Here is a 14409-nt window from a genome sequence, read left to right as displayed (position 1 = left end):
ATGAAGGCAGTTGTCTTCCAGGTTGCAGTAAGAAAGTATTCTCTGCAGGCAGTATAAGAATAAAAATGCCATTACCTGCTGTTTACTACCTCATTTCTTTTAATTCTGGAATCACACTTGCCTTCTCCCTGTAATCCTGCATAGGGTGTTCTTCATGGAGAAATTCACCGTCTATTTCTTAGATGATAAAATGATTAAACATTTCAGACTTCATTTTGCTTTCTGCTTAGCTTCAGTTTGAAGTTACAGCTGAGGTGGACAGTGAGGCATCACAGGGCCAGTGCAAGTACAAAGGCTCAAGCTAGGGGAGGTTTGCTGTATCCGGACAAGATAACTCACCAATATGCCAAAGCAAAAACAAACACAATTTTTTTTTAGTAGTTATAACTACTTATTTAAAATACCAGACTCTTAAAAACAGCACTGTTGAACAATAATATATAATGTTGTTGAGATATGCATTGATTTTCTTAGTTTTTTTTTTTAGTCACACAGAGCTTGATGCTGATACCAGGGATGGAGACAGAAGCTGCTCACATTTTTCTCTACACCAGATTAGATTTAGAAAAATCTAAAGAGTCTATAAACCAGGAACATATTTGTTTTGGACCAATTAAAATGCTTTATATTGATTTTTTACTGTATTTGATTTTCTAAGTACACTTAGCATCTACATATACAGAAGTTTTGAAATGGTATTTTGTTTAGATTGGAAAAAATATTTTTCCATATAAAATGTCAACAGACTTCCTCAAAAGCTAGGAGTTTTTTTCAGAACTCTCCTGGTTTAGAAATAGTTTTTATTTATGAAGCAACAATTTTAGGCAATATATAAATCACTGGAAGAAATTCAAAACAATTTATAGTCGACCAAGTTATTCTGGAAATGCACTTCTTTGAAGAAGATCAGAATGATTACTGTCATGTCACAACTGTGAGGTTGATTTGCAGGATGTAATCTACAATGGCTAAGAAGGTTATAGATCCTCAAAGGAGTTACGAAAAAGCAAAGGATAAGTTTGCCATGTGCATAGAAGTTCTTATTTTTTTGAGAGTGATGAAAACTATTTTAAAATGTTATTAGTGATGTGTATTGACATTGGTATATGGTACCTGAACACTCCAAGTTTCAAAGCTGCAGAAGTGGCTGGACAAGGCTGATTTTGATCATTAGTTCCATAGTGAAGAGTATATCTCAGCTTCCTTCTGTCTGTTTTTCTGCCTTTCAGATAGAAGAATTTCGTAGACTGAGGACACATGTGAAAGGTGCAGAACTTTTAGAGGGTTGTGATGGAATCCTAGGAGATAACTTCAGACCAACTCAGCCACTTAGCGATAGAGTCATCAGGGCTGCATTTCAGTAGCAGAAGTGGAAGAACAACAAAAATAAATCTTTATTCAGGTAAGTAAACGCTTAGCAGAAAAATCAAAACGTTGAAATAATTTTCATAGGGGAGATTTAACTAAAGGGGAAAATGCACTAAGTTCATTGCAGCTAGTATTATGATACACTGTCACAATTGCAAATTTTGACACTACTATTTTTATTTTATCTTGTGGTATAATAATTTGGTTACTATTGGTTCTTTAGTGGTTGTAATAGTTTGGCTACCTATTAGATTCTTTAGTGGCTGGAACCTAATATGTGATTTAGTGACCTGAAAAATTTGTATTGAATTCCGTAGGCAGCGGATCACGCACAGTTAGATCACAGTTACTTCTTGTAGCTTCAAATTTCTCCTACTGTGCAGTAAGCAACAGCACAGTGTGCCTACATTATGAGATGGATTTCCCCAATTACTGAGGTTCACTGCTTGATGTCTTACTGTGTTTTTAGAAGACCAGTCATTGGTGAGTCTTTCTAGTGTTATATATTAAAAACTAGGATAGTAGTTCTGGGAGGAGGCCTTTAATTCTCAATTTCTTTTTTTTTTTTTTCATTTCTTCCTGCTTTACAATACCTTTATTTCCCAACCAGACTGAATCTGGTTTGGAAACTTCTGCCATGGCTAATTTTTCATGTGTCATTCGTCAAAATAGTAGTAGTCAAGACACCAACATTTATGGTTGATTTTGTAATGAAGTGACCCCACCTTGATACAAATAGTAGGACAGCTAATCCAGGAAGTCTTAAAGAAAAGGATGAATCTGTTCACTTGCTTTCTTTCATACATCCTGCTACTTTTTAACATATTAAAACTTTTCATCCAATATCCTACAAAAGACTTTATTTAAATAATAAAAAGATTGTGTACTCCTCGTTACGCTATTTTACCAGTAGAACCCATTATATAAAAACAACAGTTTTTCTGTCTGCACATTTCTTCAAAGCCATGTGCTCATAGGAGAACCAATTCATCCAGAGTTTCACCTGGAAGCATCCTGCTGAAAAGTTTTTCATACACACTTTTGGGTAAGGACATTTATTTGTACATTAAATTCTTGCCCTGTCTAGGTCAATGGTAGAACTCCTTAGTTCACATCAGGCTCTCTTGTGGAGTTAAGCCTCTTCAGAACATGCTCTGGGTCCAGCTCCCAACTTCATATGAAGTTAACAAATGATCAAGCAGCAGATAACCCCTAAAAGAGACTAATAATTCAGTACTTCCAAAAATGGATCCATTAAAATCACGTGCAAAGATTATCTTTCCTTCTGCATGTGACAGAAATTAAATAAATGGACTGGACAGTGGCCAGTAATGTTGTGATCTTTCCATATAGCTTAAGCATCCAATATGCATCTAAACATTTTTGAAGTAAGTGTTTATTTGTATTTTATAGCCCTATTTAATATAAACATCCTAGAAGTCAAGCAAAGAAAGCAAAACATTGGTCCTTTTATTAATATTGTTTTCTCATTCCCATATTTAATTATGGGCACATACCTAAGCCAAATTCTCTATTACATGGTTCTCTGAAGCCACCAAATGTTGTCACTTTAATCTTGAAATGGATGTTTCAAATTCATCCCAGCTTCTGCATAAAAATTGCTTGGGAAAATCATAGCAATATTAAAGTACAGTTTTTCTCGGAGCGTGAATAATGCCCTCAGCCCAGTGCAGGTAGTTCAAGTCTGTAACAGTGAAATTACTTGACACGCTAAGTTTGAATTTTAAGTATGAAAGAGTTTCCTTTCCAATGCTGAAACTGAAATGTAAAAATTTCCCTTTTGCTTTCATCTTTGAAATTTTATTACATTTGTCAATACTTATAAAGATTTGTTTTAAATAATGAGATTTTATCTTGACCATACTTCACAAAATAATCTGCAGTTTTAATTCCTAAATGATGGAATTGATAATGCAAAATGATAGTCCTTACTGTAGGACTATGCTAATTATGGACTCTCAAGCACTGAGAAAGAACAGTGACTCCTAGCACTGTGTAGCCCGCAGGAGATGTGGCACTTAGCTTTCTACACCTGATGGAATCATTGATCAGAAATTCCTTTGGCTGGATCTTCTTTTCATTTTGGACGCATCAGTCCAAATAGCACTGAACCCATCACGGGTTCACAATATATCCTTGCTATTGAGTTTGTATCTGAGGAGCTGGAAAGTAGATATATGAAGTGTGAAAAGAAATCATGTGGGTTTGGTCACCTTTCTTCTATGCAAAGAGAGAGAAAGGGAAGAAAACAATTCTACCTACTTTGTAGTGATTTCCTCACAGAGTTGTCTCCAGGAGGAAGGTGTTGAGGGACAGTAGCTCCTCACACAGACCTCAGACATCCTCAGAAAAGACACCTTCCCTCATTCATAGGAATGAGTAATTGTCCTTAAGCTGGACTGCTGACATTGGCTGAATATTGCTGTGGCGAAAAAGTTTAGTTCAGTTTTAGACAGTGAAGAACAATAGAATCACAGTATAGTTGCAGTTGGAAGATGCCTCTGGAGATCTACTAGTCCAGTCCTCTGCTCAAAGCACCGTTAATTACAGTGGGTTACTCAGGGCCGTGTCCAGCTGGATTTTGAATATTTTAAGGATGAAGACTCCACAACCTCTTTGAGAAGCCTGTACCTGTGTTTGACCACCTTTGCAGGGAAAAAGATTTTTCTTAATTTTAAATGAAATTTCCTCTATTTCAGTTTGTACTCATTGCCTCTTCTGAAGGGTCTGAGGCCATCTTCTATACTTGTTCTCATAAAGTATTTATACACATTGATGAGAACCCCTTTGAAACATATCTTCTTGAGGCTAAATAGTTCCAACTCGTTCAGCCTGTCCTTTCATAACAGGTGCTCCTATCCCTTAATCATCTTTGTGACCCGTTGCTGGTCTGACTCCAGTATGCCCATGTTTCTTTTGAACTGGGGAACCTTGAACTGGACCCAGTACTCCTGGTGTTTCATCAGTGCTGAGTAGAAGTGAAGGGCCATCTCCCTCCATCTGCTGGAAATGCTCTTCCTAGCGCAGCCCAGGAGGCTGTGGCCGCCTTTGTGGCGTGGGTGCATTACCAGCTCATGTTGAACTTGTTGTTTACCAGGACTCCCAGAAACTTTTCTAAAAGGAAAGACAGAAAGGATAACATTGTGACTTCCTCAGTGTTACCGCTGCTTTTTTTTTGATATGTCATACCTGACTCAGAGCTCATGCTATAGGCATCAAGCTATTTCTTGATAATCTCAGGTGATCTTTGAAAAAGATTTGTAATTCTTACTGTTATACAGCAAAGCTTATCAGTGAGGACAACAAATACTACCACTCCTAGAAATCAAATAAGAAAAAACATCAGTCTTCCATTTTATTAAAGGCTAGTTTATTGGCAATTTGAGTCTTGACTCGCTGTTTCAAAACGTGTGAGTTATGAGTTTTCCAGCCGGTTATTTTATTTTTGGGCTTGCCGTCTTACCTGATGGATAAGTACTTTTTCAGTAGTGTATTCTTCACTGAAGACAGCATCATTTGTGGTTTCCAATGGATTTATTACCCTCTCTTTAATCCTCGTTGCTTTACATGCAGCTGATTTGATAGACATGCCTTTCTCCTGTATTACATCAGTGAACGGCTTTATCTGTGGATGAGCAAGGTGTCTGATTTGAAACACTCGAATATGAGCTTTAATTGATAGTGATACTAAATTCAGTATGGCACACCTGCATGCCTTCATCCCTTTATAAATCAGGATGTATAAACACAATTTCATGCATAGGATAGTTAAATGACATTGCTCCCATTTACTAAGAGGAGGTCAACTAAGTGCCTGGTACAGAAGTCACTGAAATCAATGAGGTTCTTCTAATAGAAGGCAGTAAGATCTAGTTCTAAAAAATAACTTGCTAAAATAGTATTGAAAGAGTATTTTCTTTTGAAAGTGAAACGCTTAAATTACTTTCCACTGCGCATAATTAATAAACTAAAGAATTTGATCTCCAATATGCTGTCTCAAAAGTGCACATCCCAGACACAACTTAATTTATTTTGTATCCATAAATAAAGAATTGTCCTCCAAGTGTGATGATGGCTTGTATCTACTCCGTCTACCTATATATATTACTCCAGTTGTCTTGAACCTTTTTTTTTGCGACTGATTCAAAAACTCCAATTGTAAGTAGCTGCAAGTTTATCCAATGTCCTGTCAATTATGATAGCAGAAATTAGTTTGGATTAAAACCCATTCTTAATACAACTACTGTTTTCCTAGTTGCACATGCAAGATTAGAGGAACAAAAATAAATGACATCATTAAAATACCACGGTTGTGCTAGGCCTGAGGAAAAGGAAGGAGGGTGGGAGGAACAGCGACTGCATGCCTGATACTGCGGAGACTGCGTGATATTGAGAGGTCTGAGCAGACAAGCAGAAACTGGCACAGCATTACTTTCACAGTAAGGAGAGAGGGCAATGTGGTGACTGTACCTGGTGCGTTTAGTGAGCAGATAGTGCAAATTATTTGAAGCTGCTGAGCTGCTCTTGTGGCAGCAAAACTGTGCTGCCCTTCCCGTAGGACACTGGATGAGGGATGAGCGTTGCCAGTGGGAATGAGCCAGTACTGAACAGGTAGTGGTGCGCTCCCCTCTTTGTGGCATTGCACATTGTATGGTGACTAGATTTTAGAAAATGAGGGGAGATTCAAATACAGAGTGAGCTATGGAGCTGTGCCCTGCCTTTGAGAAATGGAGGTAAGAGTGATGCTATGATCCGCATTTATTTGCCTAAGCGGATCTCAGTGAACATTGCATTGGAATGGAGGTTTATGTTACCAGTCAATACATGCCTTTACTCTCAGTTTACTAGTAGCCTGTGTAGTTCCTGAAGTTCACAAACAGGTTGCTCTGCGAAAGTTCCAACACTTGGGGATTTTATGCTTTCCTGTTGTGTAGATCCAGAGCTGGAGTAAGCTTTCAGCAGCCATGCATCATTAGGCTACTATGACCATTCTTTTCTTTTTCCTGGTTTAAAAAAAATGGCACAAAGATTATCAACACTGGTTCTTTAGAAATACAAACACCAATTTCCTAGATTTGATGAAATATGAGTGTTTTCGCTGCTTCTCACCAAGTGATTTTTCATCAGTCATTGTGTCTCCATGAGTTTAGGTTTTGTGCTTAAAAGGTTGTTGGTTTAATTGTTAAGTTTGTCTTTGAAAGAAACTCAGCTTCATGTTATCAGCAAAACCAACTATTGTTCTCCTGTTTTTAAGAGCTTATGTACAGTGCCCAACATTCTGCTGCCGCTTCGGAGGGCTGGTGAACATTCATACGTTTGAGTGCAGGACTACAGAACAGAGGGGCCACAGAGTGGCTTGTGAGCCATAGACCATAATTGGACACCTACTGGAAACATACCAAAACTTTTGGGAGTGTTCAGGGGACAAAGAGCTTCAAGAATGGCTGAAAGATGGTGCCTTTTCAGGTTGCTTCCCACTATTTCATTGTAATAGCAGGGAATGAGTTGTGCACTGAGATTGTAAGTTAACCCTGTAATGACAGCCTAACACTGACGCTCTTGAGGATTCAAACTAGTGAATAACAGAACACCTTTGTTCCTTGTGCTCTTCTGACACAGGAGCCACAATTTAGAGATTTGGTAGCCACAGGCAGCCCAAAAGTCATAGACTGGTCCTACTGTGGTAGGAATTTATGCTGTGTCCAGGCCAGAGCATCAGTGCAGGGAATGATCAAGCCCAAAATGAGGAATAAAACCATTTTGAGTTGTAGCTGTTTCCAGAATGAGTGCCATGTTGGAATTGTCCTTTTTCAATCCTTTACTGAGCTCTTCTTAGAAATGCAGAAACATCGGTGGAGGAATGGAAAACAGTTGAAACCCATTAGCGTGTAAAGAAGCAGCAAAGAAGAAACAAAATAGTGTGGTTCATTTTTAAAGCTAAAAAATCGCAAGGTTGCTTAGGAAGCAGACTCCTGCTTGTGCTTCAAATAAGATACTTCATGCTGACACAGGCTCCCAGATTTCTTGACCTGTGACTCTCTATCAGCATCACACGTTCTTTGCTATCCAGAATGTGTTGGTATCATCATCTTTTTTTTATGGAAAGCATTTTGAGAGTATAATTTCCAGCTGCTTACCATAAGCTGTGTATGGTTTGTACACTGCTACTTGGGAAGCGATAATGTAGCTGGGGGCGCCTGTCATAAAACCCACCATCACAGCATGTTTATTGGCAATTTCAACAGAAAAGCTAGAGTGTGAACACACACTGAACCTCCACCATGTTATTTTCATTTATGGGGAAAAAATGCTGCAAATTAGTGGTGAGGCCAAATAGTAGAAAGCTTAAATAATTTTTCATAAAACTATAGCTGGTTTTCTTTTTAAATATGGAGACTCTAGATTAGTGTGTGTAAAATGTAGTAGTGTAACAGCTCTCAAATGTCATGGATATTAGAAGGACATACAGGTACATGTGTCTGACCACAGGCAGAGAAGAAAGCCTGCAATATGCATTCCTTCTTTGGCAAGGTTGTACATGTTAGACAGTGGGAGTGCACTCTGTTTTACCTAGATGAAATCACACAGAGATTTTTAAGCAGAACATTATTACTCCATTGGAATGGAGGATCCAGGTAGTTATAGAATTTGTGATTCTAATTCTTTCTTATAAATGAAAACAATGCAATTAAAGTAGGCAAATAAAATCTGGCTAAGCACACAGCGATGTTTTGAAAATAAGTAGTCAAAAAAACAGACAAAGTTATTTGGCTTACTGGAAATGTTTTTATAACTGATTGTTGTCACTCAAGGAAGACAATGGCAGCAGTGATTGTTATTAGCAACTTTTTATGAGTAACACCACAGTTCATGACAGAGCACTGCTATAAAGCAAAACTTACTGTAATTTTAAAAAGATTTTTATGCATCCCCAGAGCTCAAGAGAAACAAAGGTACACTTTAGTTAGCTATATGTTGTTAAAAGCCCACAGAACTAGATGTAGACTCAATAAATCGTGACCTTTTCATGGAAAGAGTGCAAAGTGTTTCAGGAAAGATAAGGATTCATAAGGTAGTCAGTTCTCTTTTCTGAGACACTCTGAATCCATGTCTGACTATACTTTCATGTCCTGTTTTTAGGAAGGTATAGGATAATGGTAATGTGTAGTCAGTGTTAAAGTGGTTTTGCCACCCCTGTTCTTTGATTTGTTTTAAACTCTTAAACTTTTTGGTTTAACCTAGTGTTAAGGAGAAGGCAAGATGCTTCTACAAGGGAAAAAGTAGAGACATTGTTTGAGACAATAATGGTAAGGAATATGGCAAGACAAAAGAGGTAGAAAAGCTCTCCAGAAAGCAGATTGACTACTTTTAAGTAGTGGAAGAAAATTTTTTATCTTGTGTAGTGATCTTGACCTAAGGCTACTACATTGAGGCATCTTGTTTGTTTCCTTCCTATCAGATGGAAAGGAATATTATCATGGCCATCCTATTTCATTCCTCCATAGTCCATTTATTTGCACTTTTTCAGCACTTTGGAAGACTTTGAAAAATAATCCTTTTCACTGAAGTTTTCTTATATCTTCTCTTTTAAATGTGTTCTGTCTGTTACTGTGGGAACATTGGGACCTTTGGTTCGTAAAAATATACCAACTTGGCCCTATCTTTGCACCTGTCGCTGCTCCTTGTTTCTGACATAAAGTTATAGTCTTGCATTTATCCCTGTTTCGTACAATAAAAATTTTTCTCTGTGAGGAATCTAAGTACATAAAATTATTATATGAAAGAATTAGAAATAAATATTCTTGGAAATATAATGATTTTTTTAACACTCTGAGGGTGATTTCTGAATTTTGATTGACCTTGTTAATATTTCTTTTTTTTAAAAAAACATGGGTATCATGAGAATAGCTCTCAGATTTCCTAGGTATTTACACTTTATGGCACTGGGGATGTTTCTCTGATCTGTAGAGGATTCCACTAGAAGCAATGGGATTCTATTTAATATATGTAGGACTCAACCCAAGCAAAGGAAATTTCAGAGTCAGAAATATAATCTATAAACAAGCAAGGCATCTAGGCAATTTTCTGATTAAAATACACCTGTCCATTTGTAGAATTGTAGTTCAAATATTACCTTTCCAAAAACATTTCAGAAGAATAAGAGAAGAAGGTATTTTCATATCTACATAAACCTTTAGCCTGAATAGTGTGTTACTTGGCCACATGTATTATGGAACAGTGCTATTAATTTAGCATGGTAGAAGAATTACTCTTAAACAAGAACAAAGGGTACAAACAAGTAACAACACTACAGATACATACAATCAGTCTTTTATCAGACAATATGTTAAGTATTTCTATAGCAAACACAACTGAAATCTTCAGACTGGCTTGTAATTAGGCTCCTTTCCAAAAGTAATCCATTAATACAATAGCTGCCCAAATCCCAGTTCAACTTAATTTCACTGACTTTGATTTTTGGACCAAAAGCATTAAGCTTGAACTAGTGAAAAATGTACAAAATGTACATTCAATAATGGAGTAATTAGATACTCAATCACCCTTACATCACACCAGGGATTATCCAAGAAAGAAGAGAGCTACTACTCATTGCAGTGTATAAAACAATTTTGTTAATTAGTTTAGCACTAATTGAGATTGAGAAAGTGTCACTGTGTCACAGCATTAGTTTACCTACACAGAACTTTAAGAACACAAAGATTTTTATTTCTTTTGAGCTTACTCACTCAGATTTTTCAGTCTAATTCCCTAATCCAGTATCTTCTGTCCATGCAAGAGGAACCTTTATGTTCACAGCAGGGAGGAGGCTGGTCCCTGCACTCCACTGAGAAACATGCCAAGAGTTTTTCCAGTGATGGAGAACGTTTTTTGGTTTTATTTTATGTTACACCTTTATACCAAGCCCTGTGAAGAATTGTGAATCCCTTGTTACATAAAGTGTGACTGTGGCTAAAACCAGCCACTCTGTGGAGGGCTTACGGCTCCCTTAGAAGGCAACTGGTAGAAAGTTCTTCAAGTTGACCATCAAATGATCCTGGTACCAGACATCATGACTTTTGAGGATATTGGATGATAACCAGGGAGCACATGGAAATCATGGCACAGATTGTCTTGTGGGTAGACACTGACTTCTTCATAGTCCTGCTGGTAACTGACAACCTCTACACTCCCTTCCTCTTCAAGAAAAAGTGTGGAAACTCTCTAGAGACCTGTTGATCCTGCAAGCAGTTGTAGCCCCAGGTGACCATTTGCACCCAAGCACTTAGGGATTTTTTACGTGTATGTACTGAGCTATAGTTAGCACTAAAATAACCTCAGGACAAAATGAGATTATTAGTACAACAAAATGAAATGGTTTGGCGCTCTCATACCTACTGCTTCTGAACCAGAGCACTGGGGCATCCTGAGCGGCTGATTTCCTAAGGTTATGCTGAAGCACATGAGTATGTGTTTGCGTGAAAACAAGTATTGATTTATCTCTGCTGTTAATGAATAGGAATGTTACTGCTATTAGGAGGGACAATTGGGTGATTGCTTTGCATGTCCTGAGCCCACCTGACTGCAATGAGAGCTGCGTACTCAGCACTTCACTTGATAGGGCCCCTAAAATAATAAATGGTAAAAAATTCTCTGTGACTAGTATGTTTTCCTTTCTAGTTTACTGCCATGCTCTCCACATTAGAATCAATTATCTGATTGATTCAGAAAGCCAATTGTAAAGCTTTGTTTCAAGTCAATCATTTTACCACTGCATTTAACTTTGCATTTTTATTGCCATTTCCTTCATTGCTAGTAAATCTTCCAGCACTGGCTTTACCCTAAAAGAGAAGAATCAGGACCATTATGTCACTGAAGTATATACCCTGAAACTGCCCCCACCTGCTGTCACGAAATCCCTGCTTTTAGTTTTCCCTGTCTCCCTGCCTGGACATAAACAGTCTTTCAGACCCACTGTGGAGGAATTTCAGTAACATAATTGTTCCATTCTCTTTTCAGAGAGGGGAAGACAATGCTCCCACAGTGCCCTCGGATGAGAAATGGAAACTTTTGAGCCTGCTACTTCAGTTGAACCACAAAGCCTGTATTGTTTCTCCTCATCTAATTCAGCCCTGATAGACAGCTGTGACAGTTGGTCTGTCCGCACGGTCCAGTGAAATTCTGGGAATGGAGCTGTACATTAAAAGAAGAAAACACGTTAAATCTTCCAATTCACACTGTTAACTATTTTAAAATGGTAATTACCATTGCTTATATAGTTTCTTTGCCATAGCATTCAATAGTGGTCTGTGATCCAAACAGTACTAATTTTAAGCTTGGTATGAATGTTAATATATAGAAATACTCATTATTGTTTTGAATGTTAGATTTTATTTTATTCCATGTCATCTCTTGTGCTGTCAGTAAACCATCTTTTCTGTAGAGGGGAAGTGCATTCTGTAAAGCTAATAAAAACATTGTTTGTTCACAGAGAATATTATACAAATTCAGAATTAATTTTTGGGCAGAAAGGAGCACTTCTCTGCCAAGCCTATGCACTTAACGTGGTTTATCTGAATAAGCTGAATAGCATTTGCATTACTAGGAACCTTACTGAAATAAATGACAATTTTGAAACAAGGAAAATTAACCGGTATAACAATAAACAAAATCATCTGGATTATTTTCTGCTTGGTGAGTCATGGAAGTTTGCAAAGAAATGTTCAATTCAGGCAGAAAATGATCAGCCTTTGTTCTCCTGTGAATTATGACAGTTCTGTTTGTTCTGTACGTTGCTGAGGATGGTGGTCCGAGGACCTGCTCTGCGTGTCCTGAGCTCACTGCACAGCATGGGGATTGCCACACCGGGCCACACATGACGCATCTGACAGAACAGATGAGGGAACGGTAGTCTAAGCCAGCTAGTCAAGCTCATAGCTTCTGATTCCTGCAAAACACCAAAGATCTGAAGGATGGAATCAATGATGTGGTGGGCAATAGCTTTGATCACCATAGCTACCAGTGAAGTCCACTTTACTAGCATGAGGAGGGCAAGTTTATGCAGAGACCTATGTGAGTGGAAGAACGCTGGACGCTGGAGGCAAGCTCCAGGCAGAGGCACAATGGAGATGCAAGGCCAGGGTTCACAAAGGGGAGGTTACTCTGCTGGGGCAGATCCTAGAGTCATCAATCACAAAGTCATCACCAGGTAATGGTAAATGCAGTGTCAGAAGGCGTGCTTAATCCACCTCTTCAAGGGCTCTGGGGAGAGCTGCTGCTGAATAATGAGTTACGAATTCTCCGAGTTGTTTATGTGTGTGTTAGGGACAGCAGAAACAATAGGACAAACCCACACACCGCATGTGAGCTGGGTGAGGGGGAGTGGTTACTGCTGACCACTTCATCTGTTCATAGCTGTGTGTGCTGCAGAAATGCGCTTGCTTTGGAGAGACACACGGTTGCCCTTGACCGAATACCTTGCAATAAATGTGTAGAAAATGTACAATAAGCAACCCACCATGAAGTATTCTGTTTATTTTGGGCTTAGCAGAGTAGCAATTGGGTCTGTAGACCCAATTACTCTTTGGGTCTACAGAAACTTGCGTTTCTTGGGGTTATGTTTAAGGAAGTCACTCTCCACCTTCTGCCCAAATTTCATGAAGTATAATGCCATTATCTAGTCAAAGGGTTTGAGATTCCAGTGCTTTCCATCTGCAATGTCCCCAGTACTTCCCTGATGTCCACGTAGCAGCTTTGCTGGCTGCTGCCCCTCTACTTCCAGCAATGACTCGCCAGGCAGCTGCAGGCAGAGCCCATCCCCAAGACACTGGTCACCAGACCCTGGCCTTCCACTGGCCCACATCTTGCCATAGGGCATGGAGGTGTCTCTGCATAAACTGCTGCAATGGCCAGGCTGGACTGTCCGCAGTTTTTGAGAGGAGTCTGATAATTTGTCCTAGTTGTCATACTTGGCACTAAAATATTGAAAAAAATACCCCCAAACAAAGCCCTACGAGGTGGAAGTCCACTGATTTCTGCTAATTGAAGACCTGTTCCTATCTCCTTGCACCCAGCAATGGAGGAACCCTCCAAAAGCAAAGTGAACCATGTTCCAAACCTGGCAATTCCCAGGTTATATGCACATCTCATTTCAAAGATCTTTTCCCTTTGCACACAACATATTAACTACTGAGTATTAACTGAGAGGAGCTGTAGTATTAATATGGCAAATATTGACATTATGATGAAATCTGAACTAGATTTATTCTCTAAATAAACATGTTCCTTATCTTGGAGCTGGCTGACATTATTCTGGCTGTGAAGTACAGATACATTGCAAAGCAAATGATGTAATGTCTCCACCAAAAAATTGAAGTCCATTATTTCTCTTTCCTGTGCCCCCTCCCTGTGTTTGCTGTTCTTTCCTGCATTGCCTTGTGCAGTGAACTTCTAGTTGCACAAATTCTACTACTGAGGAATTGAGGTTAGTAAATTTGTCTCAACTTTTGTCAGACTTTTTTTTTTTCCTAGGCTTGGCTTTGAAAGAGAAAAAAAACCCACAGTATTTTCTCTTTAAAACCAGATCTAATTATGACAACAAATTCATTCACAAAACACACCAGACTGGCCAGCCTACATTTGTGATGTGTTGGGAAAAGTTAAATTAGTCTTTCTGGTTTCGGTAGGAGTCCGCAGGGAGGAATTTGCAGGAAGGGGACTCTGTGTATTACTTCAGTTACACTGCACCCATGAGAGGTTTTATTGAGTGTGGCGAGGCTCTGCCACTCTCCAATTAGAGTTCCACATGCCTGCCTTTGTATTAACAATTTTAAGGAATTATAAAAACTGATAAAGGTGTTCTGAGGGCAGTGTAAGGCCCTAAATTAATAATTTCATTTTCAAGCCTACAGCCGCTAAAATTCTTCTGAATCAGATTGGCATCTGCCTTCAAAGTATTTTTAAAGGTAAGTATTATTAATATGTGTGATGCTCCACATAATTTTAAAGATTGATTAGAAATGA

General features: G+C 38.5%; 1 protein-coding gene across 2 annotated transcripts in view; it reads left to right on the top strand.

Moving 5' to 3' along the window:
* CA8 (carbonic anhydrase 8 (inactive)) overlaps nucleotides 1-13682 on the top strand; it is a 48390-nt gene extending 34708 nt beyond the window's left edge. For both annotated transcript variants that reach the window (XM_086740852.1, XM_086740851.1), the window contains 2 exons: nucleotides 1230-1402; nucleotides 11407-13682. In XM_086740852.1, the coding sequence (XP_086596978.1) occupies nucleotides 1230-1364 (135 nt within the window). In that variant the 3' untranslated portion in view covers nucleotides 1365-1402; nucleotides 11407-13682. The remainder of the gene's footprint in view (nucleotides 1-1229; nucleotides 1403-11406) is intronic.
* The last annotated feature ends 727 nt before the right edge of the window (nucleotides 13683-14409 follow it).

Source organism: Chlamydotis macqueenii, chromosome 2, assembly GCF_036417535.1.
Source record: "Chlamydotis macqueenii isolate bChlMac1 chromosome 2, bChlMac1.mat, whole genome shotgun sequence".
NCBI lineage: Eukaryota > Metazoa > Chordata > Aves > Otidiformes > Otididae > Chlamydotis > Chlamydotis macqueenii.
This window is presented reverse-complemented; position numbering and strand designations above follow the sequence as displayed.